Raw genomic sequence first — 14,721 nt, forward strand, 5'->3', positions numbered from 1 at the left:
CAGCATGCATCAGTCTGGATGAGACCTGTGTGGGTGAGACTAGTTCACGTACCCAGGTCCTGGTGCACCTGTCGGGGGACTCCGGCCACCGTCCTGCGCCTCCTCAGCTTCCTCCTCCGCTGCAGCAGCGACTGCGAGTGCACGAGCGAGCCGCGGACACTCGCGTCTCTGTCGAAGCCGACGCCTGAAACACAGACGACTCGACCCGTCAGATTATTAATACAAACAGTGGTCTCTCTCTCTCTCTCTCTCTCTCTCTCTCTCTCTCTCTCCTCGTCCTCGCTCACCCTCCCTCACGTGACAGCAGCTCTCAGGCCTTTCAGCTCCATAGCGATGGCTGGACTTCTCTTACAATGTGCCCCCCCGAACTGTGCCTGACTCGACCACCACAACTCTCCCTTTGACTAGATGTGAGGAGGAGAGTAAATCACGCCGGCGGCGCGCCTTTTCACCGCTCGCTGGACCCGACTAATTGGCATTCGTGTCACGGCGGCGCGCCTCGTCGCCATCGCCGGGCACGAGGAGTAGAGTTAACGGCTCGGAGCGCGAGGACGGAGATCCGATGATTGAATTTGCAAACTCACTGCTTCTCATTTTGGGAATTGTGATTATTGTGTTATGATTAAATCTTTATCTGAAACCAAACAAAGAAGAATGTAAAACGCTACTTTCGCACATTAAAACTATCTACGATTATGAATTGCGGCGCCCAAACGGCTTTACGGCCCCACTGACGTGTTTTGTCACCATGCCAACCATCGACAATCGCCACACGACCGCCGAGAACAGCTAGATGTCCGTTTTTTAATTCATGTGGATTAACCCCCTCGGCTAACTACTGATGAAAAAAGAGTCGCCGGATAAAACACGCCAGGTAAGATAACGTTACCTTAGTGACGGAACGTAGCTAAGTAAGATAGCTAACGAGACTAGCTTACGGCCGTGTTGGTGAAGTACGTAGCTAAATTAGTCAGCTAGCTAGCAGGCCGAGCTAACGGCCGTGTCGGTGACGTAATTCCGTAGTTCACTGAGCGCTTCATACTAAACTAAATGATACGACTACAAACTTTCTGAAACTTTCTGACTGAAACAACATATGTTAAACTGACAAACATCATATGTGGAATTCAGGGAACAATAAAATAAATAATATTTGTCGTCATTGACTAAGATTTATTTTTAAATAAATCCCCACACAGGAAGGGGCGGGACTTTACCTCCAAAGCAAAATTAACTTGCACTAGCTGGTTACAACAAGTAGGGGGCCGTGTAGAAACAGATGTAGAATTCATAGACTTTGCACTTAAATGTCAATGTTTGAAGCCGGACAACACTATAAATAAATAGCTATGGTAGTTCCAGGGTTTTGGGGGGTTTAGTTAATCTTGAGGAAAGAAAAGCAGAGAAGCTGCCGGCGCGGCCTAGCGGTGGATTTACCCGTCACGTTAATGGGGATGACACACGAGCTGACGACTTGGGAGCTGGTTTTCATCCTCTCCTCTGGGGTCGGCAGGGGTAGGGCTCGGGACCAGTTAGTCTGCTTGTCCAGGGTGGAGGGGACGTTAGGGACAGGGAACCGGGGCCGGTGACCTAGAGCCACTGCCGTGTCGCCGCCGTCGGGGTCAGAGGGCGCCGCCGCCTGCAACAGATGGACATCAGTGAGGTTAAAGGGGGGGTTTGTTAGGGCAGCCTTACAAGGAGTCAGACGGGATCCAACTTCAGAGAGGGAAGAGATTAAAGTCAGTGTTGAGCTGCAGGCGATTAGTGTTCAATTAATTAATCAATAAATAAACAACCAGCAGCCGACCAATCAGAATGCAGTACAGATAGAAGCAGATCAGCAGGTTTCATGCAAAGAAAAGGTTAAAATCAGGAAAAAGCAGTTCAGGTTGCATCTAAACTTCAAACTATGAAGATCTCTCTCTTCCCTTCAGGCTGATTCATGTGACAGAATCGGCGTAAACAGTCGTTTCCTGTCTCAACCAGCTGCTTTCTGAACTCTTAACTCACAATCTCTGGCACCTAAAGTGACTCTGCTGCATAACAACGAGCTTCAGCAGCATCTACATCCAGACCCAGACCCAGACCTAGACCTGCTCAGACGGAAACATCCCCATTACTTCTCCCTCCACCATGAATCAGCGTATTGAGTTCTTACCGTGAGATTCCTCCAGAGAGCCACATGTGAAACTGGGAACGAGTCTCGGGCTCAACTGGTTCCCACCTCCTCGACCCCCCCACACACACACACATTTAAAACCAGATCTGGAGCCTTTGTGCTCTCTGTTCCCGGCAGACCAATGAGACCCTGACAAAAAACCCGGGGCCACAAAAGAAACCGGTTTCCTTGGAAACTTGTAGCGACCAGTAAAAGGAGAGCGTTTACAGCTGATGTGTTTGGATGCAGGACAACGCAGGCGAGAGGAAGTAAAAGGACGTGTTTTATCACTGCGTCAGGGACGACCCGCGGCACAGAGGCACCATGGGTAATGGCGGGGACCCCCAATCATTAGAGAGGAACCCCCGGCTGCTGTGAATTGCACATTCCTCACATACCGCTGACCCGTCGCCTGATGACATCATGCTCCGTCAGCTGAGTCCGAAGAGAAGCATGCAAGTCAAAGAGGATGTAGATGAGGAGGTAAGGAGGAGGAGGAGGAACACATAGGAGGAGAGGAAGGGGGGGGGACCACTACCTTTCTGCTCCAGGGAGAGAAGCGGCAACATTCGGTGGGGGAGGAGGAGCGGGTGGATTCAAACTGAAGTACAGGACAAAAACAAAGGACAAGAATGAGCCTGGAGACAAAAACAACAGAAAAACAACAGAAACACTGGGCCACGAGGAGAATATAGAGAATATAAAAATAATAAAAATAAATGAATAATATTAACAATAAATAATTGTTATTGATAATTATACTCATTTCTTTTTTTATCAAAAATTGTATTATTTATTTTTATGATTTAGAATATTATTTTTAAGATTATTTTTTCAGCAAGAACACCGTTCAAGCCTTTTATTATTTTATACAGACAGTGTGGAAACAGGGAGAGAGAGGGAGAAGACAGAGGATCTGATTTAAACTCGCCTAGTTTCTATCCACAAGCTTAAATATTAACTTTCACTGTGAAATCAACGTCAAAGTCGTTTAACGTTTAACTTTAAGATTCACACAGAATTTGTGACAATATTCAGTTTTGCTCTTAGGCATTCAACATCCACAAATATTAAACTATATACTTATTTTGAGAAACTTAAGCTGAGAGAGAACTGCGTCTTAAAAATAAACGGCTTAAAAATAAACGGCTTAAAACTACAATGAGGAACTTTTATTTTGTGTTGACTTTGGCGCACCCTGTGGACAAAAAGTGGTAGTGTTCCCGAGTGCCAGACTCCCTTTAGAAAACCTCGTTTTACTGCTGTTTCACTGTAAACTGTAAGCCAGAACCACCTTCTCAATCGGAGGCTTCACAACATTTTATTTGAGGACATTTGAGTGAAGTGGAAAATGTCCTATTTTTGCACACATTCTAAGGATGATTCTGTGAAAGTGTGAAACTACAGCTGACTGTGCTGCTCCGACGTGATCCCAAATAAATAAAAAAATAAAGAAATATGCACATAGACACAGTCAGAGGAGGAACTGAGCACAATGCTAATGTTACAGAATGCTGATATGATGATGAAGTGACGCTCGTCTCACGGTCGTCTCACCGTTGCCAGGGCGATATGTGCTGGGGGGTAGGTGGGCGAGGGGGGCACCGAGACGGAGATGGTGACCCGTCGCTCGCTGCAGGCCGACCGCCTCATCTGCTGACCTGAACACATAAATAAGAAATAAATTAATTTTATAAAAATTATATTAATCATGAAAAAGTAATATGAAGTTGTGTTGCTACATTAATATTGCACTGACTTAAAAGAGCTCACATTTCTCCTAAAGCTAAGAATTAGCAGAGATGAATGAACGACTCTAACAACCAGGCTGCAGTTACAACACACGTCCACCAGAGGGCAGCACAGCACCAGAATAACAGCAAGAAGGAGTAGAAGAGCTTCTTGGTCCAGAGGTGACTTTTTACAAGTGAAACAACAACAAACAGAGGTGTTTGTTGGAGGGGGGGTTGGTCTCGTGGTCTTGGAGCAGGCCTCACCTCGGTGTAGGGTCCACAGACTGATGCTGGCTTGCCGGTGCAGGTCTACGATGCATGCTGGCCTCGTGGTGGGGTGCAGAATGTTCCTCTGCTTGAGCCACGGAGCTCGGTAGTGTGATGTCAGCTTACTCTCCACGTCCAGGTTGGACACGGCTGGCAGAGAGGGGACAGCAATACAACATCAATATAATAAATATTCATACAGTTAAACTATAAACAGCAATACATCATACATATTAATACAGTTACAGAATAAACAGCAATACAGTTAAAGATAATAAATATATACATATATATATATTAATCAATAAATATTAATACATATCAGCTGTTTATTACTGACATCAACACCATTATTATCATCAGGTGCCACCAAGGTATCAGGTGGACCCACCAGGGTCTCAGGTGGAGGTTGTAGCAGCAGTCGGGGTGATCAGACGTTAAAAGACAAAAGCCTGTTAACTCCCTCAAACAACAGGTAACCTGAAACACTGGGACCTCCAAACTAGACCAGGACCAGGATTAATCTCACACCTCCTCTTGTTACACCTCTCAGGTTACACATCACCCATGGAGGGTTTGGTTTTCACCAGTAAACCAACTTTGAGTTGGTTTACTGGTGAAGATGATTAAAAATATCAAACTAAGCAAATATTATCCTATCATGAACTCTCCGACCCTGAAACATCCACATCTGTAGTCCTGGTTTTGTCCAGTATTTAGTCCTGGTTCGGTCCAGTATTTAGTCCTGGTTCAGTCCAGTATTTAGTCCTGGTTCGGTCCAGTATTTAGGCCAGTTTTTAGTCCTGGTTCAGTCCAGTATATAGCTTCTTTTCGGTCCAGTATTCTCTGGTGGTTTAGTCCAGTATTTGATTTTAGTTGGCCAGGATTGAGATGTGATCTGATTGATTGAGAGAGACATGAACTGTTGGTTCTGATGTGACACCAGAGGACAACAACAACAACAACCACCGGCCGCGCTGCGCTCCACTTCGCCTCCTTTTCTCAATGGAGCCTACTGGTCCAGTATTATTCCTGGTTTGGTCCATTATTTAGTCCTGGTTTGGTCCAGTATTTACTCCTGGAGCCTCCTGGTCCAGTATTTAGTTCTGTTTTGGTCCAGTATTTAGTCCTGGAGCCTGCTGGTTCAGTGTCTAGTCTTGGTTTGGTCCTGTATTTAGTCCTGGAGCCTGCTGGTTCAGTGTCTAGTCTTGGTTTGGTCCTGTATTTAGTCCTGGAGCCTGCTGGTCCAGTGTCTAGTCCTGGTTTGGTCCAGTATTTAGTCCTGGAGCCTGCTGGTCCAGTGTTTAGTCCTGGTTTGGTCCAGTATTTAGTCCTGGAAGCCTGCCGGTCCAGTGTCGTGGAGCATTAGGGGCCTTTAAAGAGGTTTTAATGGTCCACATGGGGGGACCCTTTAACAGCAGTCAGCTGTTCCCCCCAATAAGGCCAAAGAAAACACATCAGACCTCTTGGCAGCTTTCTCTTTCTGGCAGCTTTCCAGACTGAGTGATCCCCAATGTGGTCTCCTTGAACCATTTGGGCCCAGGTCAGAAGAAGAACAAGAGTTTGAGCTGAAAGATCTGAACAAGCAACTGGAACCCTGAAAAACTCTGAAATATACCTCAACAGTAACAGAATAAGTAAGTTAGGGAATAATGGAATTAGAAAATGTATTAAAATAATGATGATAATAGTAATAATAAACTGGAATCACTAATACATTAATTCTTATTTTACTTATTATTTAGTATATAAGATCATCATTAATCATTAACCCCCCCCCCAAATAAAAAAGAAAAGGATAGATAAGTTAATGAGTCTTGAGTCATTAACTGTGAGTCTTTTTGTGTCTTACATGTTAATGAATTCATTTTTAAATCAGGCTCCATTTTTTTCCAGCAGCTTTATTGTAAATCACAGTTGATATTCACCATATTATCATAAAAATCTGCTTCAAACTCTTAAAAATGGAACTAAAACATCCTGGAATCACTTCACTTTGAGATAAGAAACAGACAGAAGACTGAGGTCAGGTCGACCTCATATCTGAAAAATGATTTCACCAAGAATCATCCTGTGAACTTTCCCAGAAAGGTGAGAAGAGGAGGAGGCGGAGGAGGAGGAGGGATGAAAGCCTCCCCCAGTCAGACTCCCTCTGCCTTGTAATTTTGTCCTCCAGACGGGAGCCAAACCCCTCAACCAGTCACTCTCACACCTACAATTAGCCGTCGGTGGGAAAACAACCGCAGATGTCGCTCACGTTGTGTTCAGGGGAAACGTGGATTCTAGAGCGTCAAATTAAACACTTGTTCAAGAAACACACACAAAAAAAATGTGATTCTTCCTACACGCAAGGAACGAAGGTTTTGGTCCTGAAGTCGTCAGATGGACAACAAGACAGCAGAGTGTAGAGGCTATGCCCCGCCCCTTCCTGTCCATCACCATGGGAACATATTTTTGGGGAAATATTATCGAGAGACATTAAACGAGAGACATCCAGTCTCTCAGAGGAGACCCAGGTTAGAGTCTCAGGTTAGGGTCCCAGGTTAGAGTCCCAGGTTAGAATCCCAAGTTAGAGTCTCAGGTTAGGGTCCCAGGTTAGAGTCCCAAGTTAGAGTCTCAGGTTAGGGTCCCAGGTTAGAGTCCCAGGTGAGATACCTGGGTTAGAGTCCCTGGTTAGAGGGCTGGGTTAGAGACCCACATAAGAGTCCCTGGTTAGAGACCTGGGGTAGGGTCTCAGGTTAGAGTCTAACATTAAGAGACTCGGTTAGAGTCCCAGGTTAGTGACCTGGGTCAAGGTCCCAGGTTAGAGACCCGGGTTAGGATCCTAGCAGCAGAACGGTACCTGGTGGTGTGAGTGTGAGGCAGCATCCTAGATCCATTTCTCAGTGAGTCCACAAAAGGTCACTGCCACATTCCCCCTCCCCCCTGGTGCCCCCGCCCCCAGGAGTCCCGCCTCCCCACTGGTGTCCCCCCTCCCCGTTGGTGTCCCCCACCCAGATCTGGGTACAGATGGTCCGGCCAGGCCCCCGACCACTTGGGGGCCACTAATCTGTTTATGGTCTGCTGCAGGAGAGAGGGATTGTTAATCTGACTTGCTGAAACCACGACGGGGGATCGTGGAGCAGCAGAGGAATGCAAAGGAAGCAAATCAATAACCTCAGATATCATCAATATATCAATATCAATAAGCTGTCAGTCAACATCTTTGGACTAATCAATGAAATCTATTCCACAATCAAGACAGTGAAGAAAATACAAAAGCTTCATTTCACGTCTCAATGCGTCTCATCACAAACTGTTGTACAACAAGGCTGAACCAGGACCAGGACCAGGACCAGAACCAACTGGCTACAATTCAAGCTTTCAGTCAGAGACTTTCTTTAAGGTCTCTGACTGAAAGCTTTCTTGCTTTGAAAACATTAATAAAAAGTGTTTAATATCAAAAAATAAATGCTACTAACCTGAAGAGGGTAAATAAATAAATAAAATACATTCATCAGATTTAATTTTAGAGAATTTTCCGCATCTTTTCTGTTGCCCAAAACCCGGCTGCTGCTGCTGGTGAACGTGGTCTGAAGGTCCGATCAACACAAAGAGGAGAGCCTCTATGGAGGATCACAATAATATGTCTCCTAATCCTGATCCTGATCCTGATCCAACTGATGCTGATCCTGATGCTGATGTCGCCTGCAGACATCCACTGACGGGATTTAGGGTTCACACAAAATACAGTAAAATAACACGATTTAAATCAAACAGTTACTGTTTTTATTGATTCTCAATAATCAATAAAACAGCAGCTGTGCAGGAAGATTTGGATATTAAAAGGAAAATATATTTTGAAAATAAATCAAATAAACATTTAAAAAAATGAAAAAACATAAATAAAATAAAATACAAAAATATATTAAATATATGATGAATAAATAATAAATAGCTACGAGGAAATTAATGTAGTAGTTTTCTCAAAAGGTGCCAAGAAGGGGGCGCTACGTGATAAAACAACTGCAACACAAAATCTTAATTAAGCTCTCAAATCTCTCAAAAATGTACAGAATTTAAGGTGAAAATGTAAACATATATGTCGATAAAACATGATTGCACCGTCAGTTTTGTTCCATTGTGGTGCAGCCAGACCAGGAAGTAAACCACCAGAAGGGTTTCACTGAATCACATTACTCATGTCGTTGCTTTCCTGCATGGAGAGACTAATTACAGACCCGGACCCAGGAGGATTCTCTTCCTGTAAACGCCGTGTCTAGCCCACCACACCTTCTCCTACAGCCCCCCCCCACACACAGGCCAGCAGGTGGGCCTGTGACCTCTGCTTGGAACACAGAGGCCTGTGGGGGGCTGAAGGGGGTGGGGCCGAAGGGGCGGGACATACGGGGGCGTGGCCTGGGGCCATTGTTGCAGCCTGCTGATCTGTAATCAAACCACCCGTTCGGCTTCCTGAGGCCCTCAACACCACCTTTAATTATTCTATTTATAGACTCGACCTGAGACGATGACATCACGACAGCACGAAGATTCAGGTGTGTGTGAAAAAGACGGTGTTTAATTGCACCGCTGTTAACTTTGTATTCACTAAATCACACACACACACACACACACACACACACACACACACACACACACACACACACACACACACACACACACACACACACACACACACACACACACACACACACAGTCTGGAAACCAAGAAGCAGCGGAGGAATCCCGTCTGATGTCACAGTTTCCATCGCTCCACATTCCAACAAGTCAAATATCCCGGCGATGGATCTCAAACTCCGCCACCTCCGAGAACAACTCGTTATAATATGTGAAAGCTTCGCCGCTGCAGTTCAGAGGAAGAGGAGCGGTGCACCGCCGAGGCCTCGCTTTCTCAGCTGCTTCGCATTAACCACTGCAAAGGCTGCTGGGACGCACACATAATTTCCACTCTGAAACCTCCAGAGTGGAACACACCCCCAACCAGACCGGAGGGATCCTGGAGGCTCGAGGACAGATCGATGCGTCAAATAAAAATGTGCTCGGAAACATCTCTGTGCGTTGAGTTATAGATGTCATAACGTGTTTACGTGACATTAATTTTAAGTCTGTTAAATGTTGAAAATAAGAAATTTAGAGGACCATAAAGTGAAAGTACAGCAACACATTTAAAGCTGCATTAGTTTTATATTATCGATGATGTCAAACTGGTTGTTTTTGGTAACTCACAAACAATCAGCATTTTGGCGACTTTCAGCTTCTTGTGTTGGTTTTCAACCGAAGCCCTGATCAGATGGAGCGGGGTTGTTTTTTTTTTGTTTTTTTTTACCATTTTTTACTTTAGCGTTTTTAAACTTAATTTCAGGAAAAACCTAACCCGACGTAATGGGCTTTTTTCTTCTCCTTCCGGGTCGTTCTGCTTGACAGCCGGAGCTTTATAACGTAGTGTAGTTACGATGTGAACAGGAAAACAGCTGTTTTCATCAGTTAAAACTGTCCTATTAACAACAATGTAACCTACAGTTCATAATTTGTGTTGAGATAATTATTCGGTGGTTACCAAGCAACAAGGAAACTGTAAAATACCTTTTTGTGACGATAATTAGCTTCCCTCCGTTACCACGAGGTGAAGGCCATCCGATTGTCCTCACACTTCTGAATGAACTCTGAATAAACTGAGTCCCTTGAACACAACCTGACCTCCTGTTCACCAACTCAATGTGCACACGCAGCAGGGGTCAGAGGTCAATTCTCCAGCCCTCGAGACACACCTCATTTGGAGTGTTGATGGAGCAGCTACAATGTTAGCGTAGCCGGGCACCCATCCAAACAGACTCCATTCAGAAAATAAGCGTTTTAAAAGAAGTTATCTTGTGGTTCCTCCAGCCCCACGTGGGTACATTATTCGTTGTGAAAATATCTTCTTAATTTCTTTTGAACATCCATTTTTCCATTGAAATTTGCTTGGAAATACTTAATATATGATGCAATCACATCTCCTCGTGCTCCTACATGCTTTTGTTTTGGAGTTACATAACGTCATAAAAACATGACGCTAACGTTACTACAGAACTCCACGATGACAGATTAATCTCTGCCGCCATTCTTCTTGTGTTTCTCTTGGTGTTGTCAGCGTGGAAACGGTTAACTTCCCTTCTCGTCCTGTCTGGACACTCTCGTTTCACCTTTAAAAAAAAAAAAAAAAAAAAAAAACACTGCTGTGTTCCCGTAAGAACCCAGCTCACGTTGACAGAGTCCACCCGATCACATTACACTCTCATTCAGGATCCTCCACCTCGCCGTTCACACCAGCCTCTCCCCCCAGTCGAGTCTTTGTTGGAGCGCAGAGTGAAACAAAGGCAGGAGGTCAGAGGTCACGCATTGTGGTTTGTGAGACTAATAGGCCAGGTGTACCTGCAGGGGACAGGAACCTGAAGAGACTTCTGCAGCCGGGACCACACCTCCTCTAGCACCGAGGCTACTTTAGAGTGTGTGTGTGTGTGTGTGTGTGTGTGTGTGAGCACTTCAAAAGGTCTAGCGAAAGCAGGGACCCGGTCCAAGCTCAGCGGGGGACCCATTACAGCCCAATAGGAGTCAGCGGGGCCCTCAAAGACCGTTAAATGATGTGATACGAGAGGGGCCTGCTGCAGCCAATCAGGACGCCGGAGCTGTAAAATGAACTCCGTGCTGCTTTAAGGGCCAAAGGAATTTTAAGTGTACTTAAGGGACTGGCTGTTTCTTTTTCTCTCTCTTTTTTTTACAGTTATTTGCTCCGTGTTCCCCCTCTGTATATACTGTTTTAACAACCCTCAATAACGCCCTTTGTTAATCTCAACCCCCAGGGACATTTCTCAGGGTAATAAATGCTAAATATTCTTGTCGTTATTATTGCTGCCGGAGTCAATGTTTGCATCTGAAATTCCATGCTAATGTCATGTTCAGAAGAGGTTCACCCCAACCAGGTCTCCTCCATCACGGCTGAAATCACCATTATTGCTGCTTTGTACACGTTGAAGTTCTGGGTTCATGACATCATCCAGAGGTTTTCGGTGGATTTCACGGAGTTGGATTCACTGGATCTTCTTCACGTCGGCTGGTTCACAACAGCTGGAGGAACCCAGAATAAACTATTTATCTGTGATTTAATATCAATAACCAGATTATTGGATGCTGAAATAACTCCATAATGATGGTGATTAGTAAAAAGTGTGAAGTCATGCTAACTACTTTTAAAATGCTGGTTTTATGGGTGCTAGGCTATGCTAACATTGTAGCTGCTCCATCAACACCAAATAAGGTAATCTAGACATAAATACGGCAGAGTCCTTGTTGTTTGGACCACAGACAGTCTCTGGTTTCTCCACATAGTCTGGTCTGGTCTCTGGACTCGTGACCTACTACCACTAAAAATGAGCTCTGAACCTGAGGTGTTTATACTGTTCTAACAAAGTCCTGCTGGATTAGTAAAACCCTGATGTCATCGTACCTCGATGCTTCAACAACAGAATCATCCGTCAGCTTGTAACTCGGTGTGCGACATGCTGACGGGTCACAGCTGAAGTCTGCATGGCTCTCCGGGTCACCGTAGGGGCCACGGAGGTTATGGAAACCAGTTAACATACATGTGCTGGCACGCCGGCGTGCAGGTGTGTGTGCACGGCGAGGAGGATGGCGGCTTTGATGGGTCGGCGCTTCAGAAGGTTTCCTGTGTAAACACAGGGGTCCAGTTTCAGCCGGTTTACTGGCTCACGTGGAGCTCAGTACGCAGAACAGACGGACTGAGAGAGAAACACAACGAGGGGAAACAGGAAACCCAGAGAGAGACTCGGGGGGCGCTGTGGTTTTGGGAGAAGAGACAACATGGCCGGACCACTGGGATGGAAACCTCTGTTTTACTGGCAAATCTGGTCAGAATGAGGTCAGAGGCCAGTGAGCCATATTCGACTGGGAAAGTCCTGAGAAATGAGCGGCGTTGGGCCTCGTTCAACAACAAGCTGGAACCCTGCAGACCCAGCAGCCTTCAAACTGGGAACAATGGGGAGCATGGAGCCATACCAACACCACGCCCACATCGCCCCCCAAAATACACAAACCAGCCACGAGGAGGGAACACCACCAAAACACCATCAAACACAATGATGGCTCTTTTTCACTGCTGCCACTGTCAAGAACATTAACCGCCACTGCCGACGTTAACCGCCACTGCCAAGAACTTGAACGTCACTGCCAACGTTAACCGCCACTGCCAAGAACGGCAACTGCCAACAACTTAAACCGCCATTGCCAACGTTAACTGCCACTGCCAACGTGAACCGCCATTGCCAAGAACTTGAACGTCACTGCCAACGTTAACCGCCACTGCCAAGAACTTGAACCGCCAATGCCAACAACTTAAACTGCCACTGTCAAGAATATTAACCGCCACTGCCAACGTTAACTGCCTCTGCCAAGAACTTGAATGCTACTGCCAACAACTTCAACCGCCACTGCCAACAACTTGAATGCCACTGCCTACAACTTCAACCGCCACTGCCAAGAACTTCAACCGCCACTGCCAAGAACTTCAACCGCCACTGCCAACGTTAACCGCCTCTGCCAAGAACTTGAATGCCACTGCCAACAACTTCAACCGCCACTGCCAACGTTAACTGCCACTGCCAACGTGAACCGCCACTGCCACGAACTTGAACCGCCACTGCCGACGTTAACCGCCACTGCCAAGAACTTGAACTGCCACTGCCAAGAACTTGAACGGCAACTGCCAACAACTTAAACCGCCATTGCCAACGTTAACCGCCATTGCCAAGAACTTGAATGTCACTGCCAACGTTAACCGCCACTGCCAAGAACTTGAACCGCCACTGCCAACAACTTAAACTGCCACTGCCAAGAACTTGAACCGCCACTGCCAACAACGTTAACCGCAACTGCCAAGAACGCAACCTGAACGAATAGACTTTCCAGATGTGTGGGCTGTTCATGAGCGGGTAGAACACATTAGCAAGTGGTCACATATATACAGGTATTAACTCATGTTTACAATGTTTACTGAGATAACAAATCAAGAGAAGTAAGCTCATTTTCTCATAGACGTCTATACAATCAGAGAGGAGTCGCCCCCTGGTGGCCGGCAGAGAGAATGGTGTCTAAGCCAAGCCGGTTCTGAACTCATGCCAGCATACAAAAAGAAAGCATGCCATTTGTTTGTATTAGTGTAAACCTGGTGTTTCCATGGAAATGGGCACATGTGTGCACTTTCACAGTTGGGTCATACCTCAGCTGTGAAGAGAAAACTCTGATATGGCCCTGCAGTGAACCGTGAGATGTGTTCAAGTAACCCTGGGAAAACTCACTTCCAAATGCACACACAAAAATACATTTTGCACACAGATTGCTTCCAGATGTGCTGCGAATATAAATCTAATTGGTACTTACCTATTGATCGTGAGCAGAGATCAGCAGGAAGTGAGGTAGCGGCAAGGGCGAAGGGGGGAGAAGAAAGAGAGAAAAACACATTATTAGTTGATTGCAGCAGGAAAACATCTTGTTTTAATTTCATACATTTTTATTGCTGATGATTGATCTCAAAGGAGGAAAACAGGAGGAGGAGGGGGGAATAACTCTGATCATGTGATGTTCAACCCCCCATCCCCCCCAACAGGAAGCAAACATCTTCACCTCGCTCAAATCTCGACATTGACCCAACTCTACTCTGCCTCACGTGTCTGCAGCCTCGGGGCAGGAAGAAAGAACTGGTCCTGGGTTTAGAAAGCTGTCCTGACTCCTGAATAGCCCCCCCCCCCCCCCCCCCCTCTCGTTAAGTGCTCTCTCGTTAAGGACCGGCCCAATAAACACTGAACTCACGGCGGTCTCTGGTCTTTGTCTCTGGTCTTTGTGCTTCGAGGAGATGAAACTGAAAGAGCAAATGTTGTTTGTGGGCATGAAGCTGTAGTTAAAGAGAAGCTGGTTGCTCCATGACCTGTCTGTCTCTCATGTCCCCGTCTGTCTCTCATTTCCCTGCCCACCCCCACCCCACCCCACTAAGATGCAGCAGCAGGTTGCTGTGATGTGAGATTATTGGGTGCAGCCGATGACTCGACACACTCGGTCGGTCTGCGGTGACAGTTTTACGCAGGTCCAAGTCCGCAGGAATGTAGACCGGTCAGACTGACCCGGATTTGGAGGAACCTGCACGAGGAGTTCAGGCTCACTTCTACTAGTTGGAAATAAACAGCCAGTAGAAACGTCCTTCATAGGGCTACTTTTCAGTACTTTTACACTTTTACTTTGATCTGAACCTTTCAGACACAAACAAAACCCTCCGTCTCACATGATCCTGCTGACAACAATCGACACAAATTATCCTTTTCAGCAAAATCAGCTTTTTCACAAGATAAAACACATCAACGTAGGCCGTGGAGGCAGAGCAGTTAACAAGCTAATTAAGCTAACGTTAGTTTCACAGGTCTCCAGCTGACTGTTTAATGCCCTGTTAAAATGAGAGTCCTGTTAAAACGAGGGTCCTGTTAAAACGAGGGCCCGTGGAATAACCTGAACCCCCCAGTC

General features: G+C 46.0%; 1 protein-coding gene across 2 annotated transcripts in view; it reads right to left on the reverse strand.

Annotated features, from left to right (window-relative positions):
- Positions 1–14,721, reverse strand: part of nhsa (Nance-Horan syndrome a (congenital cataracts and dental anomalies)) — a 48,646-nt gene that overhangs the window by 5,553 nt on the left and 28,372 nt on the right. For both annotated transcript variants that reach the window (XM_084010600.1, XM_084010599.1), the window contains exons 2-6: positions 4,156–4,308; positions 3,716–3,819; positions 2,697–2,759; positions 1,438–1,639; positions 53–184 (exon numbers count right to left, since the gene is read on the reverse strand). In XM_084010600.1, coding sequence (XP_083866726.1) covers positions 53–184; positions 1,438–1,639; positions 2,697–2,759; positions 3,716–3,819; positions 4,156–4,308 — 654 coding nt within the window. The remainder of the gene's footprint in view (positions 1–52; positions 185–1,437; positions 1,640–2,696; positions 2,760–3,715; positions 3,820–4,155; positions 4,309–14,721) is intronic.

This window comes from Eutrigla gurnardus (genome assembly GCF_963514095.1).
Source record: "Eutrigla gurnardus genome assembly, chromosome: 6".
Lineage (NCBI taxonomy): Eukaryota > Metazoa > Chordata > Actinopteri > Perciformes > Triglidae > Eutrigla > Eutrigla gurnardus.